General features: G+C 41.5%; 1 protein-coding gene and 1 pseudogene across 7 annotated transcripts in view; one reads left to right on the forward strand and one right to left on the reverse strand.

Moving 5' to 3' along the window:
• Positions 1-5161: 5161 nt before the first annotated feature.
• The window catches only part of Sestd1 (SEC14 and spectrin domains 1), a 100288-nt gene continuing 81231 nt past the window's right edge, over positions 5162-24218 (reverse strand). For all 7 annotated transcript variants that reach the window (XM_030250180.1, XM_017317597.2, XM_030250181.1 and 4 more), the window contains 8 exons: positions 23688-23882; positions 23111-23225; positions 21645-21804; positions 17321-17402; positions 16521-16643; positions 15783-15974; positions 13322-13443; positions 5162-12082 (listed from right to left, as the gene is read on the reverse strand). In XM_030250180.1, the coding sequence (XP_030106040.1) occupies positions 11953-12082; positions 13322-13443; positions 15783-15974; positions 16521-16643; positions 17321-17402; positions 21645-21804; positions 23111-23225; positions 23688-23882 (1119 nt within the window). In that variant the 3' untranslated portion in view covers positions 5162-11952. The remainder of the gene's footprint in view (positions 12083-13321; positions 13444-15782; positions 15975-16520; positions 16644-17320; positions 17403-21644; positions 21805-23110; positions 23226-23687; positions 23883-24218) is intronic.
• Gm17898 (predicted gene, 17898) lies at positions 18721-19322 on the forward strand (annotated as a pseudogene).

Genomic DNA, 24218 nt, shown 5'->3' on the forward strand with positions numbered 1-24218 from the left:
AAAGTGAATAAGGGAGAAAGGAATCTTGGCGATTTGGACAAATTCCTCTCTGGGTGAGAATCTCATGGAGATTTCAAGCCTGGGGTGGAGAGTATTGAAGATCATCAAAAAGCTTTTCCTGAACAAACTTTCATTTGAAATCTTAAGCTACATCACTTTCTACCTGTCCCAATCTACATACTCAGCATCCAACATAGCTGAAGTCCCTCTTATCTCTCTTCCTATGAGGAAACGTGTGGAACATCCACCTCCAGAACACAGCAATTAAACACATACAGACAGACTGACAGACAGACAGACAGGCAGACATATATGAGATCTGGTGAGCTTGATTTCGGAAAATTGCATTTCATTTGTTTTCCTTTACTGCTGCTAAACTCCAATTGAGGCTGAGCCTTTCCGTCTCAGAGTCATCCCCAGGGAGGTCCCAAGGGCTGCAGTCATTCTGGGGGAAGCCAGGGGGGGGGGCACGTTTAGCCAGCTGACACTTTCTGTACCTTTTGCCGGGAAGACTGATGACCTAACACAAAGCTCCGTGGCATAAAACTCGGATGCCCCAAATGGTGCTGCCATTGCCCATGGAGTCCAAGCAGGAAATAAGAGGTTAAAAGAAAAGAGCTTTAAAATATGGATTTTACTAAGAAATATTAAGACACAATTAAGGAGACTGATGTATCTATAGACTATTAAACATGGTGAGTGGTTTTAGGAAAGTTATTCTGGATTTGTTCAGTTATACATGGTGACATTTGAGGAATGGGGAAGGTGTGTGTATGTGGGTGAAGAGGTGTGAGTATGTGTGGGTGGGGTGTGCAGGGTAAGTATCGGGGGTGGGGTGGGGGTAGAGGTGCATTTAGTGACTTACAGAGCTCAGAAGGTCAAATTCCCGGGAGCTGGTGTTCTAGACAGTTGTGATCTAACATGGGTGCTGGGGACTGAAGAACAGCCAGTGCTTTTAAGCTCTCTACAGCCCCAACAACTGTAGATTTCAAAACAAAAAGCTGTAGCTAGTTTTAAAAACAAACTGTTATTTTTAAAGACCCATGTCCCTGTTCTAAGTAAATATGTCTCGTTCCAGTTCACACAGAAGTCCCAGCTAAGGGAATCTTTTGTTACTACATCACTGGAGAAGGGAGGGTGTCCCAGGTCCCACATGAAAGGCAGAGACTGCCCAGAGGAATAAAGAAGTTACTGACACCTGCAGGGAAAAAGATATTTATATGCACAAGCTTTTGAGAAAAACAGGAAGCGAGATGAGAGAACCCCACAGAAAGCTGGAAATCCAAACTGGAAACAAAAGTAGCAGGTCATCGGCACCCCACCCCACCTGACTCACGCCACCGACGCCCCGACACCCAGAGCAAAGGGTTTCCTATCGCAAACTCCACCCTCTTGAAAGGAAAGACTTCAAACGCTAACTCAGTCTGTTCAGTTTAGATTCTGGTTTTGGCATTAGCTGTGTTTGAGCTCCCAGGGAGAGCAGATAGCAGGGAGAGCAGAGAGCCTCACCCACTGTGTGTAAAGGGCTTCCTCCCGCTTTGTCAGCAGCTGGGTTGCCACAGCCCTTTTAGATGTGTACAGCATACAGTTGTAATGGCGCAGGGCCTCTCAACAGCCTGAACTCTAGGCTTGACACTCTGTTACTGTGTCATGAGTTGGAAAGCTGAAGGAAGAAAAGTTGGGGGGGGGGGGGGGAGATCCAGGTTCAGGAAGCAAATGAGTCGGGACCCCGGCTGCTTCTCTTGGACTTTCTTTCTTTCTTTCTTTCTTTCTTTCTTTCTTTCTTTCTTTCTTTCTTTCTTTCTTTCTTTCTTTCTTTCTTTCTTTCTTTTTTTTTCCAAGACAGGGCTTCTCTGTGTAGCTCTGGCTGTCCTGGAACTCACTCTGTAGACCAGGCTGGCCTCGAACTCAGAAATTCGTCTGCCTCTGCCTCCCGAGTGCTGGGATTAAAGGCATGTGACACCATGCCCGGCCCTCTTGGAATTTCTTAACTGCAGTCTCAGAGAGAGTAAATTCTCTCCTGAATGCAAGATAAAAATCTCTGATGTCCATGGCTGGATCACTCTCCACAGCAGAGCAGTCAGTGATGGGGCCTTCTGTGTCAGACAGAGTGCAGTAAGAAACCTTATAAGGAGACAAAAGCACGCAGGCGTTGGAGCATAGACCTGTAGCCCAGCACAGAGGATGGCTTCTAGTTCAAGGCCACCCTGTGCTACAATAGTGCAATGGACTGCCCAGGTGACCACATTCTACGCAGAGGCTAAATAAGAGTTGAACACCTAGGAATACAAAGTAAGGACTCAGAAAAGGTGAAAACAGGAATTTATTGGGGCAGAAAACACCCTATGGGGAGAGGTGGAGTGCCCAGAGTCATAGACCGGCTGGTGGAATCTGCACTGGTCTCTCATAGGACCCTGAACTCTCCAATCTTTTAATCTTCCTTTTCCCTTCCTTACCTCCCTCCTCCCCTCTCCCATTACCTCATCCCCCTCAGCCCAGATGGTCCTTAGCCCAGGGCGATAATAAAGGCAATGAGGTGGCACCCCAGCTGCAAGGTAGGGTGTGGTCTCTCTTTAATAGTCCAGCTGCTCTGTAGAAATGCTATCTCTTTCCACCCCACCTCTTTCCTGGTTCACCATTCCCTGCTAACTGCTCACAAGTCAGTGCCAAACCAGACTGGGTTACAAAGTAGGATCCTATCTAAACCAAAACAAAACAGGCTAAAGGATTTTCTAAGTTATCAAATCCATGCCCAAAAACCCAAAGGTAGTTAGTTGACAGAGGTCCCACAGACACGTGAATACTAAAGTCACTAAACTTCATTCACAAATACAGACTAAGCAACCAACTAGGGGGAATGCATGCTACCAATAGATGGATTAACACTTTTATAAAAACTTTCTTCAATCAAATAAGAAAAATGCTAGGGCTCTAAAAGAGAAATATAGAAAAAATATAATGGGGAGGTGCAGTGGATGCTGCTAATCTGTACCCCGTTTTCAGTTAATCATGTGAACACAACTGTTCTTGTCTAAAATTTGAAAAGACTTTAAAAAATTAAAACCCTTTGTGCTGGGAAAAAAATCATGTTGGGTGCTAGAACTGTTGAAGGGATCTTGAATTTGCCCATCCTGCTGGAGAACAATGCCACGTGCCAAGGAATCTAGATAACGACAATGTTTCTACCTTCTGAACCCTCAAGATTAAATGCCTTCAAAATGGCAAATGATGGCCGTTGTTCACTACAGCACAGCTCAGAACACTACTAAGAAGAAACAGGAGTCAAACTCCCAAGTTTCCTAGTGGTCTCTGTGTGTCATCAAATGTTAGCATTGGCTTGCCCAGGGAACAGATGTTCATCAAGGGAAGTGTGAGCTGTAAGGGCCCCTATAGGGATTAAGCTGGGTATACATGCGTTATGCAAAACACAAAGGAAATGTGCAAAATGTTAGCTGCATAACCCTGGCATTGATGGGTTGCAGTAAATTTTTACTTTCTTTACATTTCTCTTTTCTCTATATGCTTAGAAACAGTAATTAAAAGTCTGCTTTTAAACTTTCTCTAGTTGTATACAACCGTCACTGATTCAAGAATCAAAAAATGCATTATCTTCCAGATACTGGTAATCTAATAAATATACACGGTATCTGAAATCCCTAGAAATGTGTAACAGGCTTCCCAAAAATGCCACCTACAAGCACTAACTGGCCTGGAATTTGCTGTATAGAGTAGGCTGGACTCAAACTCGGAGATCTGCCTGCCTCTGTCTCCGGGGTGCTAGGATTAAACGTTGTGTGCCACCACGCTGGACAATCTCCGTATTTTCTTAGTCAAAAAACGTAACTGGTAAGACAATTGAGCTGCTGGGTATCTCTGTGGTTAAATACTCGGCTCTTATGCAGGAAGCCCTGGGTTTGGCGATTAGTAACACATGGAAGGGATGGTATGAAAATCAACTTATTTAAGTATTTATAAAGGTAGAAACACAGAGCCCCAGATCTTATTCCAGATTCACTGAATTTGACTCTGCATTTTCAAAAGCTCTCCAGTTGATCTGGGGGACACTGAGGCGTGTCACTTCCTTGGACTCTAGTTCTGCTGCTATCTCAGCCACACCCATGGGATCTCTATGGTTTATGGGCTTTTTAAACTTGTTTTTTAAGACACAGCAGCAATGAGTGGTATATGATTTATTATCTATGGCCAGAACCACTATTCAGAACTTACCATTACTAATTGTAATGAGATTTCTAGGTCATCCTATAAAAACTTGCATAGTCCATAGGGTAGAAGAGAAGCAACCACATTTCAATAATTGTTTTAATGATTGTTTTTGATGCTCCCCACTCCAACTGAAGGGTCTAACTTATCCTGGTTCTGCCATCAATATAGGACTTCCCAGTATGGTAGTTTGAATAACACCCTATAGCTCACTTGTTTGAGTTCCTTAGACCCCAGTTGGTGGAACTGTTTGGGAAGGAATAGGAGGCGTGGCCTTGGAGGACACTAGGGGTGGGCTTTTTAAAAAAAAAAAGCTGGTGCCATTCCCAGTATGTTCTCTGTCTCCTTTTATAGTTAAAAGATGTGAGCTTCGAGCTGAGCCTTGGTCACCTGCCATCATGGACCCTAACGGCCTGTAAGCCCAAAATAAAGTCTTTTTTTTTTTTTATAAGTTGACTTGGTTATGATATCTTACCTCAGCAATAAAAAAACATAATATATTCATGGATGTAACTCTGTGTGTGTGTTGTGTGTGTGTAACTGGTAGGGCTGGATAAGTCTGAGAATACTCTAAAGATAAGGCAGACAGAAATATAAAAGGTTGATACTGAGCTGCACAGTCTCTCTCTTTATTGTGAACACAGAGCACAGGCAAGAGCTCCTACCTTCAGGGATTTGAATCAACGTTATGGATACAGCATCAAGTCTTTACTAGGATAGCTAGAGCATTGAATCTCCATGCCACTCAGCAAAGATGGTTGGGTTGTTAGAGTTGAGAGAGAAACCTCTGTCTTCTAAAGAAGCTACATTTTCTGTTCTTTTAATAAAAGTTGTTTAGAAAATACTGGTCAAAAAATACTTTAAAAATAATTAAAATATGGTTAAAGATGTAAAATCCATCAGATCACACTGTAGAGACCAGTAATGAGTAAATTCCCCCTAGATTTTATGAATAATCTTTATTTACAGAAATCAAACTTGTCAAAAAACAACATGGCAAAGAAATACATATGAAAATCTGCTGCCCTTGTATTTTTTATGGTTTTATTGCATATTTACAATGTGGGCACATTATAAGGATATACAGTAGAAGCCAAATTTCCCAGCCCTTAGAAATCCCATAGGAAAGGTAAATCACACACTGGTATCTGAACATGGGTATTGGAAACATATGACCGTAATTTCACAGGTGGATATTGTTTAATAGAACAGAAGATGAGGATAATACACAGTAGAAAAAATTCACCCAAGTATGAAACTAACAAAGGTGGGCTGAAAAGATGAAGACTGTGACATTTAAAGGCTAAAATGTCTACAAAACATAACTATCTGCTATGTAAACTGTGAGGTAGAGTTCTTCCCATCCTGTTGTCTGCTTTCCTGACCACAGTGGGCCCTTCCCTGCACAGGTGTCTTTCTCACTCTACGGTACCAGGAACTGACTCCTGCGTATGCTTTGGGTTTTCTTTCTGCCCTCTCCACTTCCATCATAAAGTGTTCTTTGCTACTCAGTGATGTGTCTTACTTTACTTACTGAAAGTGGGTGGTAAATGCAACATAATCAGGCTTGTGCTGTTCCTTCTAGCTATAAATTAGCATGCTTAGAGCCTAACCTCTCACAGGGTAGGGCGAATTCTAAAATTTTATGTCTGGGGAACCGCTTGGGGGAGCTGTTTTGTGACAGACAGCATCCCTCCCCTCAAATACCAACTACCACATTCAAATGTGAGCGATATAATTTCTACCCCCAACTTCTCTTACTATTTCAACATGAGAATCAGAAAAAATTGTTTACAACTTTTTACACACCCAAAATATAAAAATCAGGGCACAGAACAACCACACTGGGAAAAAGAGTGATAGTTTCCTTTTAAAAACCACCTTGCGAGCCAGCAATTCTAAGTATTTACTCACGAGCACGTGAATAACTATATTCATATGTATGCTCCTAATAATGACCACTGCAGCTTTGTTCATAGTTGACAGTCCTGCAAACAGCCCAGTTAGCCAATAGGAAACTGAGAAAACAAGTGGCAATATCCAATCATGGGGACACCACTTAGTAATAACATAAGGATGAATTAATAATACACCAAGTCCACAAATAAACCTCCCAAATACCATGGCAGTAAAGAAGCCTTGATGTGTGATATGAATTAAAATAAGTTCTGAAATAGAACAATCTAACTCACAATAGAAAGGAAGAACAGGGCTTGTCATTTGGGGACAGTGATGAGTGAGAGGGGAGAACTTTCTAGAGTGGTAGATGTCCTTTTCTATAGCACGCCACATAACTATGAAACAGAGCATGGAAAGGTTCTGTGCATCTTCACTCCATGAATGTAATCTTATGCCAAGAGAAAGCAAATATGGAACCCTTACTGGTGAGAAATATGCTAAAGTGTTTAGATGGAAGCATGCAGAGATCTGCAGCTTCAGATCCACTGAAAAATAATCTGGATGGATGGACATACAGACGGTCGGGCAAGTGACAAAGCAAGGGTAACTAATGGTGGTAAGGACGTGATGAAATAATCTTAAATTTTATAGACTGAAAATTTTTATATTAAGACTTCAGGAAACAGAAATTTCGACATTTACTCCCCACCCCCACCCCAAATTCTCTTTCAACATGATAATGACCAAATACTTCTATGTGCCAATTTAGAAAATTAAGTTTTTCTTCCGAGTCTGAAGAGAGCAATGCAGCTCCCAAATCTACTCAAACCTGCCCAAGTGATCTTTGGATCCTCTCACAACTCTCAGAACTACACCTACCCTGATGCAGTTCCCTGAGCAACTTCACTGGCTGTGAAGACTAACACCTGAGCTCAGATGCAGGCACTTTCTGCAGAGAAAGCAACCCTAAGAATGGTTTAGTGCTCTGTCTCACAAGCTAAAACAGCCAGGAAAATAAGACATGAAAGATGTGATCTTGTAGCCTTCAGTGGACAGGCATTGTCTTCAACCTCTACAGGGAGATCTATGCAGTCACTGTGAGGGTTCTGCATTGGACTTGTAAACACTTGTTAAGATGTCCCCTCAAGATTCAGTAGGAACCAGAGTGCAAAGCCCTGTCAGACACGCTGTTCCACACGTCTCCCTTCAAACCCTCACAACTCTGCTCTTAATACTTGACAGTAACTATTTTTAGCCATGTTTGGAATTCCTGTATCATGACATAGAAGAATTATATATTGCAGCTTGTCTCATTAGGAGTTCTCAGAAAAATAATTTTGTGTCTATGAAACATTTATTCACCAGCATTCAAAAATATTTAGTCTCAGTGCTGGCTCTCTTGTTCTCTTGAAGATCTCCATGTCCTAGCACAGGCTCTGCCTCTTCCTGAAGTGTACAGACTGGTGTTTATTCTCATTAGCCTTTAACTACCCCTGCAGCATTAAGTCATACTGAACATCACCAACACAGACCAGTGCTGCCACGTCTAAGCTCTATTACAGGACCTTTCCCCAGCACCATCACTGCCTGAGTTTGTCAGACTGCCTCTTTTCTAACCAAAGCCAGCACTAATGGTTGTCTCAAGTCATGTCTACCTCGGTATTGGGAGATCCTACAAATATCCTCAGATGTATGCTCTTGTTCTATAGCTTGTTCCTTTCTTGCTACACTCCAACCATGCCTTTCTTTGGCTTGCTAACTAGTGGAGTAAATGGAGTCGACTCATGCCCTGTCAAACCCAACACAGATGCTATTTGTGTCTTGTCTCCTATCTTACTGTTCCATCATCTTCCCACAGCAGGGAGTGTGCCAGCGTTAAAGCTTCATTCACTGATGAGGGCACCAGCTCCACCCTCGGGATGTGATCTGAATTCGCATTCCCTTATCCACTGGTGAGATGCGGGCAGAGGTGAAGAGTGCAGGGATGAAGGGGTAGGGGTAAAAGGAGTAGGGGTAAGGATAAGGGGTAGGGGTGAAGAAGGTGTATGGAGCAGAGGGGATAAACAAACAGCGTGTCCTCTCTTCCACTCCATGAATGTCACTTGAGACAGAGCAAGATTAAAGAACACTACTTTCTACTCTGAAAAAGATTATAGCAATGATACTATGCCCCTTTAGTTTTCAATACTTCTGTAAATTATTACATTTTGTTATTGAAATTGATGACTTGTGCATTTCATATTTTAGAGTCTCAGGATATTCACTGACATAAAGTGACTCTGAGAAATCAAGGAGTGTCAAATGGTATTCACTTTTGTTCCACCAAGACATTTACTGGCTACATATAAGAAAAGGCTTTCTGCTCTCAAGCAACAATGTTTATGTCTAGCATTGAAAGTTAACACTGGTGCTGTTTGGCTTTCTTCATACCATCTTTTTTAACTCTGGAGAGCTTTTCTTTTGGATGTATAATCAGAGCACCATCGCACAAGTCTTGCTGTGGATAGCAGACTATTTATGGATGTTTATTTTAGCCTATACTTTCTCTACAACTCAAGAGCTACAGCATTGCATCAGCTACTGTATCTTTAGTTCTTAGCAGCCATCCTGCTTTTATTATGACTCAGTGTGCTTTGGGTAGGATGGGAGACATGTGTAAGAACACACAATCTCTTCTGACAAGTACTTCTAGCATATAAAAGAAGGCTGATGGTCTCTACCAAAGTATCCTGTGCGGTGGGATGCATTCACCCAACCTTGCAATCATACCACAGCATGCAAAGGGGTTTAGAAGAGAAAATAAGATTTGCTTAGCAACCTGTCATGTTCTCACTGAGAATGGGTCACAATACTGACATCATACCACCTATCAACTGAGAATACTGCAGTGACGGACACATTCCGAGTAGATAACATCCACAAGCCACTTTCAATCCCAATGAAGTACGAGATCCAGCCCACTCTCCTGTACTGAATGGAAGCTAACAGGATGAGCTCTCACCAAGATCACTAATGACTCCCCTGTAAAATAAGGTCAGAACGATGAGAACTGGGAATGCAGCCAAACTGGTCTCAAAGGAAGTTATCGTCTTTGCATCACAGCTCTGCCGAGTCAGATACGTACTAAGAGAAGACATCAAATTGCCATTGTCTGCTGAGTTTACACAGGAACAAAGATAGGCACGGGCAAAAAAGAAAAAAAAAAAAAAAGCCAGACACAAAAGTTAGCTAGCTAATGTGTCAGTCAACCTCCAGAAGGGTTAAAATAATGCAGGGGGCTGCGGCATTGAACCAGTAAGAAGGAAGTATTTCTTTTTAATGACATTTTTAGGTCAATGTCAGTATTAATATAACAAAGGCCTGAGATTTCACACAAACCGAAGTCACCTCCTTCATATGTCCTCTAAGTGAACTGTGACCACATGAGGAAAGTCAGTTTGGGCATTGCTCGGTTTTTATTCATAACTCTTGTGTATCTATAAAGATAAACCCATGGAAAAGGGGTCCACATTTGCCAAAGAAGAGCGACTATGTCCATTCTGTGTATCTCGTTCCATTTAACTTTCAAGTCCGACATGGCATTTCCATGGTTTGTCTTATTCCACTTTTTGCAGGGAAGAGGGCTTAAGATATATGAAAATTAAATTGAAATTATGCATCCATGAGCTGATGGCATAATTACCAAGTCAAATAAAGATACTGATGATGCTGAAACTCAGTAAAAAGAGACTGATACTGAATATAAACAATATCTAAAAGTTCCACATCTAAGGATCTAAAACATCAGACACATTCCATGGACACAGATTTACAAGTCAGTTCTAACGCTAGGAAAAGCCAAACACTGTTTAAATAGACCTCAGACTGCAGTAGTGGAGAGATTATTACTAACGCTGACAAAGGAACACAGCTGTAGGACTGAGCATGTCACACATGAGCAAAGGTCTAGGCACAAGACATGTGGGACAAGAGTCACCCCCAAGAGGACTTTATGATGTAACAGGAAAAGTTAGCACCATCATGAAGACTGAAGAAAGAATCACAGGAGCTCCTATGCACAGGAGGCGAGCCCTGAAGAAGGGTTATCAAGTATAGAAAAGACTTCTGGATGGTCTCAGAGGCAGAGTAAGACATGGGGAACAGCTGAGGTTTGCCCTGGACATTGTTGGCACCATTAATCAAAACTACTCAGGAAGAAAAGGCAAGTAGGATATGCTTTCATTTAGGGGAGAGGACCGAGTCAGCTGAAAGCTATGCAATTGGGATCGGACGTGAAATGCAGGACTAGGGATGGGATGCCCAATGAGCAAGAGCTGAGGACAGCAGCACAGTGTGCATGTGCAACAGACCTAAACCATGCCCTCACATGGCAGGAGAGAGCACCACTGAGGGATGGAGCACTGTTAGGGAGAGACTAGAAACGGAGCGAAAGGAAGGTGACGTGTCAGAGAGCAAAAACATTCAATGCGGGACCCAGAAGACTATGGCCGTTTCCTGTAAAGTGAGGCGCAAAGCTGACTGAAAGGTGACACAGGGTGAGGGTGAGGATGATGAAATTCATCAAGGCTGGCAAAAAAGAAGGCTGGAGAAACTGGCTTGAACATAGGAAGGTACGTGATCGTCTTTACAGACCAGAAAAATAAACCTGCATACGATTCTTTGCATAATTTTGTACTGATAAGCCCAGTTATTTTCACCTTAAAATATATTCTAAAATTAAAATTAACACAATGTTAAAGTATATACATTTTATAACTTAATACAAACATAAAAGCATTACCATTTTATGACAAATTTTATTTCTAAAGATCTATACAGTTTTTGTGACTATACTTCAGGATGATTTTTTTGCCTCTAATACCATGAGATATTAAATATTATTAACAATTTCTGCTTTAGTTCCAGAGTGATTGCTGTGATATAAAAGATTACATTGAGTATGTATACCTTCATCTTTAGCCCTCCTTCCCCACAGACAAAGTGTCTTCAGGGGAGCTAATATTCTGGACACCATTTTTCAAGAGAAAAGTTTAAAATAGTATTCTATTATTATGTTCTTAATGGTCTAAATTATTCTTCACAATAAACATGCTTGTTTTTTATTATATACACATGCATACATATGAAATTCTTGCCTAAAATACATGCATCCACCATCACAAACAATGATTAACCCTCCTTACAATTCTAAGAATGCCCCGTTAGTAAGGCACTCGTGTTTAGAAGCAGGACGTAACTACCAAATTAAATAAGATGTTTAAAGAAGATTTTTATTAAGCACAAACAACTTTTAATACATTATGAATACAATAGGAAAATGTCTTTCAATGAATATGATATATCAAAGATCTGAAGGGTTTTCTTCATATAGACATTAAAAATAATCAATTTTGAAGAATTACAAAGTAAAATTTTGAGGACACCACTATTCACTAACAGTCTAACTATGGTCTAAATATCCTACATCACCTGGGGAGGAAGGGCAGCCATGTTTTATAGAGAATTCCTAAACTCTGATTAGCACCATTCAAAGCTTAGTATTGGTTGTTTGGCTACAAACTGACAAGTCAGGTACGGCGTGAAAGCGAGGACTCAGTGCGGTGGTTACAATTCCTTCTCTTAGGATACCAGGAGTCTACAGTCTCAAAGCATGTTGTGACTATGCCTTGGTGGTGGAGAAATGTTAGCATTTAGAGAGAGACACGTGTCGTGGGAAGAAAGGAGGCTTATCCCGCTGTGAAATGCATCTTAACGAGCTGTGGCTAACCCCAGAGAATGCCAGCAGCAAAGAATGTGGGCGTATGACCTGCAGATCTGCGGGAGCTGGGGACATTAGCTCTCCGTGGTCACCAATTCGGGATGTCTCAGCTGCTGCCTTTTGAGACTGACCAGTTTCATTCTGTCCCTGATGTGCTCTGCAGTAGAAGCCATGTCACTTGGACTTCCAAAATATTGTTCAGTTCTAAAATTAGAACACACAGAAATCACACAGGTTAATCCAAATTCATTTAACTGTACCAGGTGCATAAAAGCAGATGTTATAAAATATGACATGACCTTTGAGTTCAAACTAGTTCATCTGGGGCACAGTGACTTGTACCTATAAACCCGTTCTGCTGGGGTTGCTCTTTTGCTGCCGGTAAATCATATGACACTAAGCTACTTTGACAGTTCAAATCCAGGTATCCCTAGAGATTTTCTCAGTGTAGACTATGAATGATATTCTTCCAAGGGAATAAAGTGGTAATTTTTTTTTCAATATGAATTCTAAATACTCACTGGAAGTTCATGACATAGCAGTATGTCCCTTGTGTCTCATTTAAGTTCTGTCTATCTGTTTGGCTCTAGGAAGCCCCCACTGCTGTAACCTGAAAAACCACAATTATCCCACCTGCAGTTGCAGCTGCAGCTGCAGTCACTGCTGGGCGGTAAGAAAAGGAGCCAAGACTTGGGCCCTGGCTTCTATCTTTTCTTCCATCACACTTCCACAAAGCGAGAATACCTTACTTGTACCTGATGGCGTGGTTTCTCTATTGCTTCAATTACATTTCCTTTGCCCTACCTCTCAGTGACTCACTGACAAGGTCTGCATCTCCAGGCATGAAACTCTTGATTTTTTGCCTGGCTTACTTCACATTTGAAAATAAAATGCAGGGTGCAGACCAGGGCCTGGTAACTCTCCATATGAAAAGCCCAGGATGCCTTAGAGCCTGGGATAAGATGACAGGTTTGGAGATGGACGGACCTGAGACTGTATCCTAAGGCCAACACCTAGACACTGGGAACCCCCGGTCTCTAGATTAATCTGAGCCTCAGGTCCTTCAGCTCTACATCACGAACCATCCGACTCTATCTGGATTAGCAACAACGATGAGAAGAGCTGAAGCCACTTGACTGGAGCATCTCACTAGGTCCCAGTCCTTCCCAATCCTCACGCTGAGTGAGGCCCATGGTCTCAGAACTCCCGATAATCATCACAGTTCAGGTTCCAGGCCCACGTCTCCAACTAATCTGTCGATCATCCATCTACAAGCTGTGAAGATGGAAATCTAATGTCAGCAACACCTAAATGTCACTGCTGCTAACAATGATCAGGACTTCTTCTCAGTTTACGATGATTTACTGTAGGAATTGAAAATGTGGACCAAAATGCAGATACTTTGCTTTCTAAAGAATAGATCGATAAGAACATGCACCATACCCGTCGGGGTAAACCACGGGGATAGTGAGTCTATCCAGAAGTGATTTTCCAATTGCTTCAATTTCCTCAAACTGTTCCTCATCATTCATTGCTTCAGGCTCTTCTGGGCAGTCTTGCAAAATCTGTAGCAAACAGAAGGGCAGCACTAATCAAGAACTGTGAAAGGGACTTAGTCCTGTGCAAAGTCTGCAAGCTGAAGAAGGTGTTTGGTTCCATGCTTGGTGTCTTTATAAGCACCACTGTACAAGACTGGTAAAGAAATTATAATCACAAATGAAGCATATTTCTAGTAAAAATATATAATCAAAAGTACAAAAACATCTATGTTCATTTCTAGATAAAAAAATGAATGAAGAACTATTTGGAAAGTGAAGGGAACCTGTGCTTAAGAAGGAAATAATTCATCTCTATCTTATTAGGCAACCATTTACTAAACACGTAATGGGATGTTTATTTAGCAAAGTCAAGTGTGAATGTCAGACTCTGTTCTTAAGGAGCTTACAGACTTGACAAGTCAAAGATACTAAGCTAAACCAATACAGAGCCTGTAAACACACCCTGTGAGGACCTGCCGAGCTCCTTTCAGCTGTAATTCCACTGTTAGAACTCAAATATAGGAAGCTGCCCCATCTTTGAAGACCTTTTATTCTTCTGTTTTGTTTTGTTTTCTTTTAATTTAAAAATTCAAAATTTAGGGCTGGAGAGATGGCTCAGTGGTTAAGAGCACTGGCTGGTCTTTCAGAGGACCCACATTCGACTCTCAGCATCCACACGGCAACTCACAACTGTCTGTGGCTCCAGATCCAGAGGATCCATCACACCACATATGTATCTGGTACACGTGTCTGTGCATGTAAACAAAATACCCATATATAAAAAAATAACATAAATCTTTAAAAGAAGAGAAACACCAACTTTTTATTTAAAATGTATTTATTTTTATAGACTTTCTATAGAGTTCTTGATTTAAAAATATCGTCACACTTAAAAATAATCTCCTAAAATATTATCAGTAGTGTTAGAAACTGTAATGATTTCTCCTTCTGATACAAGTGGGGCACTGTGCCCCAAAAGCCAAGGTGGGCTTCAGGCCCTACACTGGCTGCACAGGCATGCCCACCCTATGCAAGCCCATTAAGCACAACATGCAAGGTGAGCCACACATTGTGTAGTAATGAGAATGTCCACTGAAATAATGAGTTGATAAACAAGTCAAGCCATCTCCTATCTTCTTTTCATCCTTCTTAGGCCTTCGTTTGTCTGCAGTTTGTTGTTCCAGGCAGGGTATCTATCTCTCCCTCTATGGCTCAGCCTGCCCTTGAAGTTGTGATCTTCCTACTTCATTTCCCAAAGGACCGAGACTACAGGACTGAACCGACACACTCAGTGTCTGCAAAGGCCAGTGAGTGGGTGAGAGAATCAGCTATGGCCACTTCTAACCATGTGTGTCAAACATGATGCCTCGGTCCCCGAGGTTCCTTGTGTCACCAGTTCTGTCCTGCGATGAGGCGGCAGCCTAGGCTTTCCACATATTACTGCATATTGAAAATCCCTACATATAAATCCCCACTGTAAGAGATCAATACAAAAGTAACTACCCAATTCAGCTTCCTTTTTGAATGGAATGTTCTCAGCTACTGTGAGGAGAAATGGGCTCTATCCAAAACTTGCCCAAATAACACTACTATTTCTATTGCCAGCTTCTATAACTAATGACATGAAACTATAAAAAAGAAGTTCCAGAATCTTTGAAAATAATCATGGAACAAAAGGATTTTTTGTTTGTTTTTTTTAGTTTCATTAGTTTATCTGGCCAGCCTTTACCTTAAATTATGCAATCACAAGGTAACTTTTTAAAACTTTCTGACAATTTTAAAAATGTAGTTGCTAAAACAATTTCCTTTTCTGACCCAATGACAGAGCCTGACAAGGTGACAGCAGAGGGCAGACAGAATCCTGGACCTGGATTGGGCTGTGTGGGCAAAGAGAGGGGAGGGGAAGGCAGGACTCCTGTAGCTCTGGAGTCCTCTGGCCAAGCACTCCAGCACGGGGTCAGCTCAGGAGACTGAGTATAGACACTCCTAAGACAACACACACATTCAAATGAAGCTCAGCAACAGAACAACTAGGAAGAGTAACACACAGCTTAACCATATAATCACAATATTCCAGTTAACGTTTTAAACGCTGGCAACTTTTTGTTAAGGGAATACACTGGGGCTGGAGAGGGCTCAATGGTTACAACACTATCTACTTTTCCAAAGGCCTTGTGCTCAATTCCTAGCACCCGCATGACAGTATTGTTACTGTCTATAACTCCAGTCCCAGAGGAATGTGACACCCTCTTCTGGCTTCCAAAGGTACCACATACATGCAGTGTACAAACTTAAATTCATGCATATACTTATACACATAAAATTAAAAAAAAACAATCAAACAAGTTTTTCAAGACCTTGCCTACCTTTTCGGCATTGGAGTGAAAGGCAATAGCCATCTCCAACCTGTGCACTCTCTCTTCAGATGCGACTGTAAACTGCTTCCACACTCTGTTCAGTCGAGGAAGTGTGTCCCCTGAGGACCGGGAAGTGCAGCGCAGAGACTGGCACAGTACAACTGTGGCCTGCAGCAGCTGTCTGCCATAGTCGTAAGTACTCTAGGAAGGAAAATAACCACCGAGATAGAAAACAATAATTCAGATGGGGTGTGTGTGTGTGTGTGTGTGTGTGTGGCAGCACTATGCATCAATACTACACAGTCCAGTGACCTCAGAGATCTGATGGTGACCAAAAGGAGGAGGCAAAGTTAGCTATATACTTTATATTACATCTAACAAAGTAAAATATAACCATGTGAATCCCATATTACAGAAAATACACAAACATACTCTCAATCCCCAAACAATTCTGTATTACTATGCTAATTCTAGTGAGATACTAGGAGTGTCGCTTTTAATTTGCTGGTATCACACATTGATTCTGTGAATTATTAGATAGTCCACACAATAGCACAACACATAATACTATATACAGGGCACAAAGAAACCTTACACTCAAGAGTGAGTGTATGTGCACCAAATGGCCTTTTCTTAGCTCTGTGTAGCCAAACTGACCTTCTTAGAACTAGCAGGTAGAGTCACACCATAGCCTTGCAGAAAGCTACTCACACAGCGCACTTGTAGAAAACAAGACAAGTTCTGTACCTGGGCAACATCGACAAATTTTCTGTGTTTTTCCAGTAAAACCTTTGTTTCCTGAGCATCGTCACCCAGCCTGATATGGGTCTTCAGCAGGGCATCCAGAAGTTCACTCAGCCATTCTACTGCCTACGTGAAAATTCAGAATAAAACCAGACTCGTAATTCTCTTCTTGTTTTGAAATATGACATCTGTACAGACCTTGCTTCTGTTTGGTTAGTTAGTTCTTTAATTCTAACTTTGGTTTTAGCATTTATTCGATGCCATGCTCTATGAACTAATGATCTCCTCTGCTCCTCAAACTTCTGCCTCAAATGTCAAGGCTGGACCTACCAAAGAGAAGTGCTCAGTGTAACCCAGCATCATGTGAGCCAAGGCCATGGGTCCCTGTAATGGAGTTCTGCTGGAATCTGATCTGATTAAGTAAATTTCTGATAGTAAACACATGATTACATCAAGTTTTTTATGTAGTACTGAGTATTCTTTTATGGGGTGAAAGCAGGGTGCTTCACTAGCCTCCATTCCAGGAGAGAGCTAACAACTGAATTGACAAAAATAATTAATAAAGATTACCAGTCTCTAAATCAGCAGAGGGTTTTGCTGAGGGGGTGAGTCAAATGAGATCAGTTAACTAGCTGAATACCAGGCTTATTCTCTACAGGAGAAACAAGAACCCGGTGTAATAAGCTGACTTTCTTAGCACCACAGGAGTCCACTTTTGTTCATGGTTACATGAACTTAACTTTCTAACTTAATCTATAATGAAGTAAATCTAACCAACCTCCTGCGTGGTAACCGGGCCTTACCTGTGAAGCATCCTCTTCACACTTAAACAACTGCACCATCTGAAGCATCTTCAGCCTCCGCACATCTACCATGTCCTCACATCTAATGGACCAAGCACACACTCAGCTTATTATTCGGGCTTCAGCGGTTGTCTGACATGCGTGTTTAACAGAACACTAAAGTACTTAGTCCTATGCTAAGAACTGCAACTATTTTGTACTGACTTGTCAGAAGTTTATGAATATCTAATCTATTATCTATGTTACATCAAGACCTCAAAATACCTGGAATGATACTGAATGACAAACCCTCTTGAGGATAGCATGGATTCTGCAAAATATTGAAGCAAAGCATAAATGCAGTAGTCTACCAAAACCCAGAGAAACTTCCATCGCCAACTTTATTAACCTAGCTTCAAAGATAAAAGTGTAAGAGTTTAGAAGATAATGTTTCTTGAAAATTTAATTAATTTATCAAATTATATGAGCTGAAATAATATTAAATTCTGAATTTAAAATGTTTATGTATACTTTTTAAGAAAGCCCACAGATCTTCTGAGTCTGGTCTCACTGTGGTCAGCACAAATAATGTACAGAGCAGACTGTAACAGTGTCTTGGTGTAACTAAGATCTGATCCATTTCTTCACTCCCACACAGTCCCGTGAGAAAGAAGGAAGGGATCTCTTATAAAGCCCCACATATCAGAAACAAGTAATTCACCAGGCCCCAGGCTCTACCGTCAGTGTCCTGAGAAGTCTAATGATAACCCAGGACCAGCTTACACCAGACTACTTTTTAGGTAAAGATTCTCAGTCTCAGCCTATGCTACAATACAGCTTCTTAAGGTAAGTCTACAAGCAACAGAAGAGAAATAATGATAATTGTTTCCAAAATATAAAACAAAATATCTAAGACACATTAATAATAAAGACAATTGACACATAAAAGCGCAAACATATTTTGTGTCATTGGGAAAGTAAGACAGCTTACATTTAAATTGTATGTTATCAAAGCACACAGTGTCAGTTTGGAAAATGTTCCTGGGGAATGAATTTTAGATAGGTAAGATGATAAAGACTGTTACAGACCCAGCAGCTTTGTGGGGAGTGGAGAGAACACGTGACTCACTTGCCTAGCATAAGCATCCACTGGACAGAAAACAAGAAGATAAGGAAGTCCTGGATGCATGAAAAACACAACCTATTCGTGAAACGAAGCAAGTGGAATTCTGTGGAAGTTATAGACACTAAGACTACAGAGCTGAAGGCGGCCTCCCATGTGATCCTAGGGACACAGCTTCATCTCAGAAGACAGCCCCAGTGTAATTCCATCCAGCACATAGTCTGACGAGAGTAGTCCACAGTTAGCCATCATCTGTCACAAGAAGTCCATGCCTCCACCCCACAGAAGGCTGAACACTGGCATCAGACCCTTGAGGCCCCGAAGCTGTGCTGTGGTTGGGAATGGAAGGCTGCTAAGGAATCTCACTTTAAGATGGATAATGGTGAAAATGAGCACCAGCATCAACAACAGCTTAGACCATTAGGCTAAAGATGAATCAGAAACAGCTCAGGCAGCACTGGTAAACTATAAGGCATTCCAATTAAAGTAGCTAAAGTAGTGGAGGCAACTGTGAAAACAACTGTACAAACCACAGCTGGGGCCTTTAAATGACATCACCTGTGGCCTTCAGGCTCGTGCACAGTTCAGGGCCTGTGCATGTCAGTGGACAGCATCCAGGAAACAAAACAAACAACAACAAAAATCAAAGAAGAATGGAAAAGACTTAAAACCATCAACACCAAGATCAAAAGATCAAGAGTCTGAAGCAAACAAAAGGAAAAAAAATAACAAAAACAAAGAACCCAGTTCCATAGAAGATATTAAGACAACACTGCAAGCAAGTATAGAGAGGAAGGGTCCTCATCACAAAGTGGGTGCCAAGTTCATCAATTATGTCAAGAATGGCCTCCAGACGATGGACCGGGGGCTCCTTGAGATCTCTGGCAGTGGAGGAAGTCTTCTAAGAAAACAGTTTAAACGCTTTAAAATAATCTACCTTCACTGCACTGCAGCAGCAGCTGATACCTGGCTGTGTTTTTTTAATAATGTGAAGCAAGAACTTTCCTCAGTGTAAATTTTCCTTTGGTAAATGTTGCCCAGACCCCACTGCCAAGGGGGTGTTGTCTAGATGCCTTTTCCATTTTCAACGACAGAAATACACCTTTACTTGGCCGTAGACATGCATGGAAGGTAAGGACAGGACACAGCAGTAGTGGGGATCAGACCTGGAAATGGTGCAGAGACAAAGTAAAGGTATAAAAGAGAGTCAACGGTTTCATCTGATTCTTTTTTCTTTCTTGTGTATATGAATACACTGTAGCTGTCTTCAGACACCAGAAGAGGGCATCAGATCCCATTACAGATGACTGTGAGCCATGTGGATGCTGGGAATTGGACTCAGGACCTCTGGGAGAGCAAGCAGTGCTCCAGCCCTTCATCTGATTCTTGTAAGTGAGCAGACTACTCTTGTCTGCAGCAGCCTGATGGGCAGCAAGGCCCAAGGCAGGAAAGAACAAACCTTGGCATCTGATTGGGTGTAAGAGAACAGGGACATTAAAGACTCAGAGATAAATCTTAAATTTGGTAGCCGACAGCAACTTGAACAGGAAACTAGGAAAGAGAGCAAAGCTTGCGGGGAAAGGAATCGGATCTAGTCAGAGTTGCTTTGAGGGGAATGTGCCACATCCAACTCGAGGTCCTCTGGTGGTATCCTGAGTCAGAGAGCCCTTGGTAGCTAGCCAGCCCTGAGTACACAGGGCACACTCAGAAACAACATCCAGAGAGGAGAGTGAGACCCGTGAGCCCTGGAAGTCACAACTTTAGCAAGAGAAAGAGAAACCAAAAGGGATGGAGCCAAGAGGGTGATTTGAAATAAGACACAGATGTCACTGACTTTCAAAGAGACAGCACCAACTGTGTCCACTGCGATTCAGAATCAAGCAGGTCAGGTGCAAATATTCTGATTTTTCTGAGACTGAGCATTTATTAGATACAGTGATTAAAAGTTACTGACACTGGAACGAGAAGGCAGACAGGGATTATGAGGGCAGAAAAAAATAGAGGGATAGAAAATGACACAGAGAAGTAAGGAGCTCAGGTACTGCACAGGGCTGAGCTCTGAGAACGAGTGGGGCCATCAGAAGACACGGGCTGAGAGTGAGCAGCCCTCCCATGCCAGTTCTGGGTAGACACTTATTATATTTCCTATTGGAGATCTAAGCACTCACAGGAGGAGCTAGAACCAGGCTGGACCAGAAACAATGCTGGAGTAAGAAGACAGGAGGGTGTCAGAGAAGCCAGAGCACAAACACGGTCCCACCCTAAAAGCTACCGGTAAGGACCCCACAGGAGGGCAGGGTGTAAAGGAGCCCCTGTCCTGCAACTCTTCATGATGTAGAATGGAAATTTCTGTAAAATTTCCTATGACTTAAGTTTGCATGTGTGCAATATTCCACACAACCATGTCAGATTACCTTATCTGTGCCTATTCTTGCCTCTGTAATTTTAATCTTTTACTTTCTAACACTTCCAGGTCACTATTATAGACTGAGTCTCTAGACCAGTGGTTCTCACTGTCCTAACGCTGTGACCCTTTCAGTTCCTCATATTGTTATGACCCCTAAGCATGAAATTATTTAGTTGCTACTTCATAACTGTAATTTTGCTAGTTATGAATCATAACATAAATACCTGCTATGTGACCCTCAAAGGGATCATGACCCACAAGTTGACCTTAAAGCCTTAAATTCCTGTTAGTCTATCATGGAAAACAAAATTGGTGTCATCCCACTGTCTAATCCTACAGCCAACACAATATTGGATATACTGCATAAGAAAATGAGATACAAACAGATTTATTCAAATAAAAAAATTTAAAGTCCTTAGTATATTATATGTGTACCAAGTTGTGAAAGGATGAATAAATAAATTGCATTAAAAAAAAAAGAAAATGAGATACAGAAACAACTAGGTAAGACTTAACAGAACTCTAAACTAAGAAGACAGAAAAAGCACACGCCTCTGAAAAAGGTCGTCTTAAAGCAAATATGAGTATCTAAGAATAACTAAAATCTTTACAACCAAGTAAAAGGGAGAGATGCCTCTTCATCTAATGAATTAGCATTAGTTGTCAGAACAATTACACAGAAATTGTCACACTCACCTCAAACCTACTCTATACATAGCATATAATAGGTAAGAGATTTGAGTTTGCAAAATATAGAGTAGTTAACTGTTGTCATATTATCTTCATAAAATTTAACATTAACATTGAGACTTTGCCTTTGTTTCCTAAGTTGCATGTCTTCCATCACTCCTTGTATGTGGTCCACGTTTTCTTTATTTTCAATAGTTACATCCTTGCCATAGGCCCAGGAAGCCTGGTTGGAGATCTGATCCAGGAGACCTTGACCTTTTTCTCGCAAGCCTTGCAATCCTACATCTAAAACAAACAACACGGGATTGAGTCTCTTAACAAGGGTGCTTCACCCCACAGCTAGCCATGGGTTCTAAATGTAGACTCTACACAGGGACATGCCAGGAGGCAGATCTTTGACTATCTCAAGCAACAGAACCTTTAAATGGGGCTTAACTGGAACTCTTTCCCACTTTGCTAAATTCTCCCTAAATGGAATCTTCAAGGCACACATCTGCATAGATGACTATTGCTGAAAACGAGAAGTATGAGAGTCTCTAGTCAGCAAATACTATTTTCTGGTTTTTTTTCCTTTTGCTTTTGTGTTCCATTTTTTAGGGAACTAGTGCACATATTTTGTTTAAAACTGTATAATATTTGTGAGATTGCCAAATCTCTCACAATATTTGAACAGAATAAAAGGATGAACGCTAGCTATGAGTTGCAGCTCACATGCCGTGGGAAACACCATTCAGGATGTTCTGACGCCAAATTAGACATGTGCATAGGAGTTCTCTTTTGAGAAAAAGTGTGGCTCAAGAAAACTTCTGATACTTTAAAAGCACATTTGGCATATGAAATATTAAATAGTATTATGCACACCATCCATTAACAAAGGCTGTAAGCAAGTAAAACGTCAATACAAAATGCTTTTTAAACTAATTCCCTGAAGTTGTTTTCATAATGAATTAATTTGGCTCAATCATATGTCATCACTTTCTACTACCTCCCTCCCTGCTCAGTGTCTTCTCCATTCACTCCTGCTGTAAATGCCCCTTCTCAGTCTTACTTCAGGCTAGGAAGATCACTGTTTCCTACTGCACACACATGGGACGGGTCCTGATGTCAAGTGTCAGAGGTGGATTGATAGAACTGGACCACACTTTCCCTTTGAGATTACTCCCAGTGTGGAGACACAAGGTGCAGAGTCAAACCAACTAATTTTTTCTCATGGTTAGAATATAGCAACAAACATAACAAAATCACAGAATAAAACACAGTTTGGGGCATGCAGGGTTTGCCATGGAACACTCAAAAATATGGTTTCGGCATGCATTACACATAGCTGTCCCTGGAATATGCAAGACATAGCACCTGTAGATTGACTGAGTAACAGAAGGTAAAGGCCCAAGGAAGGCAGAACTGAACAATTACAATGGAAAATAAGTGCTTTAGCATAAATTATAACCCTTCAAGGGAATAAAACCTCTTAATACTTTGTTTCTGTGTCTACTGCAAATGATAATTAGTCCAGTTTATAAATTAACTCTCTAACCATGGTAATATTTTTACAAAGAACTCTTTGGTTTCAGCATTTTTAAAATCTGCTTACCAACACTTTTCAGCTTCTCTTCAAGCAGTTTTAAAGTTTGCTGAATCGATGCTCCATCAGCTGGTGCTACATCTACGCACAACATCCCTAATAAGCCGTCCAACTGCTGAGACAACTAAAGCAGAGGGACAAAGAAACAACCCTGATGTAACCAGCAGCTCAAGTCGTCAATGATTAATGAGGTCATCACAGATACACTTGGAAAGACTATGCAGTTAAAAGATAAGGATGAGTAATCAGAAAGCAGGTTATCTAGAAGATGGGACACACGGATGCATGCACCAGGAAGGTCAGCAGAATGCAAGAAGTTATTGATGGTTCCATTTCTGTCTATGTTACAAAACACATGTATTGAGAAACCATCAAAGTGAACTACTAGCTTGGAATTCTCTAGTTAAATAGGTCAAATCACATGCGGAATGACAAAATAACTTAATTAAAGAAATTCATTTCATTACCTCCACCAGAAAATTACTGTTCCAGAAAAGTCATCATGGGGCATGCAAACCTACAAAAGTTTTGTGCAGATTGTTTGGCCCACTTGCAGACAGGGAAGGGAATCAGAGCAGGTACTCACATCTTGGGCCACACCATGAAATTCCAAAGCTGCCTGCAGGAGGTTTTGCCTAAATTCTAGCTGACTGGCCTGTCGATAGCAAACGTCGCTAAGCTGTTGCTGTAGAGACTTCAACTCCACAAGATCTTCCTCGTCTCCAGCGTTTAAGAGTGCTGCAATCTGCTGGTTAAGCTCCACGTATACTGCGAACCACTCCTGTAACAGGGGTATCACAAAGCAATCTAAAGGTCAGATTTGCTCCTGGAGCACTAGTTCTAATTTCTCAAGAAGAAAAACAGAAATTTTCGCAAATCAGAATTATTTAAATAGAGAATGTTCACATCCTTCCACTGTGACCCCAAATCAGCCACAAACCAGTCTCTCCTGGGCCTTCTAAGTGGCCCTTCCTTCTTCCCTGCTCTAAGGGAAGCCTGTTTGCACTCAGAAAATACGGGGACCCTTGGAGTTTTCCCAAACCAACTGTAGTTCTTATCAAGAACATCCCACAAGACCTGGGTGAGCTCATGCCTCATCATTCCCTCCAGACTGTTG

This window comes from Mus musculus, chromosome 2 (assembly GCF_000001635.26).
Source record: "Mus musculus strain C57BL/6J chromosome 2, GRCm38.p6 C57BL/6J".
NCBI classification, from domain to species: Eukaryota; Metazoa; Chordata; class Mammalia; order Rodentia; family Muridae; genus Mus; species Mus musculus.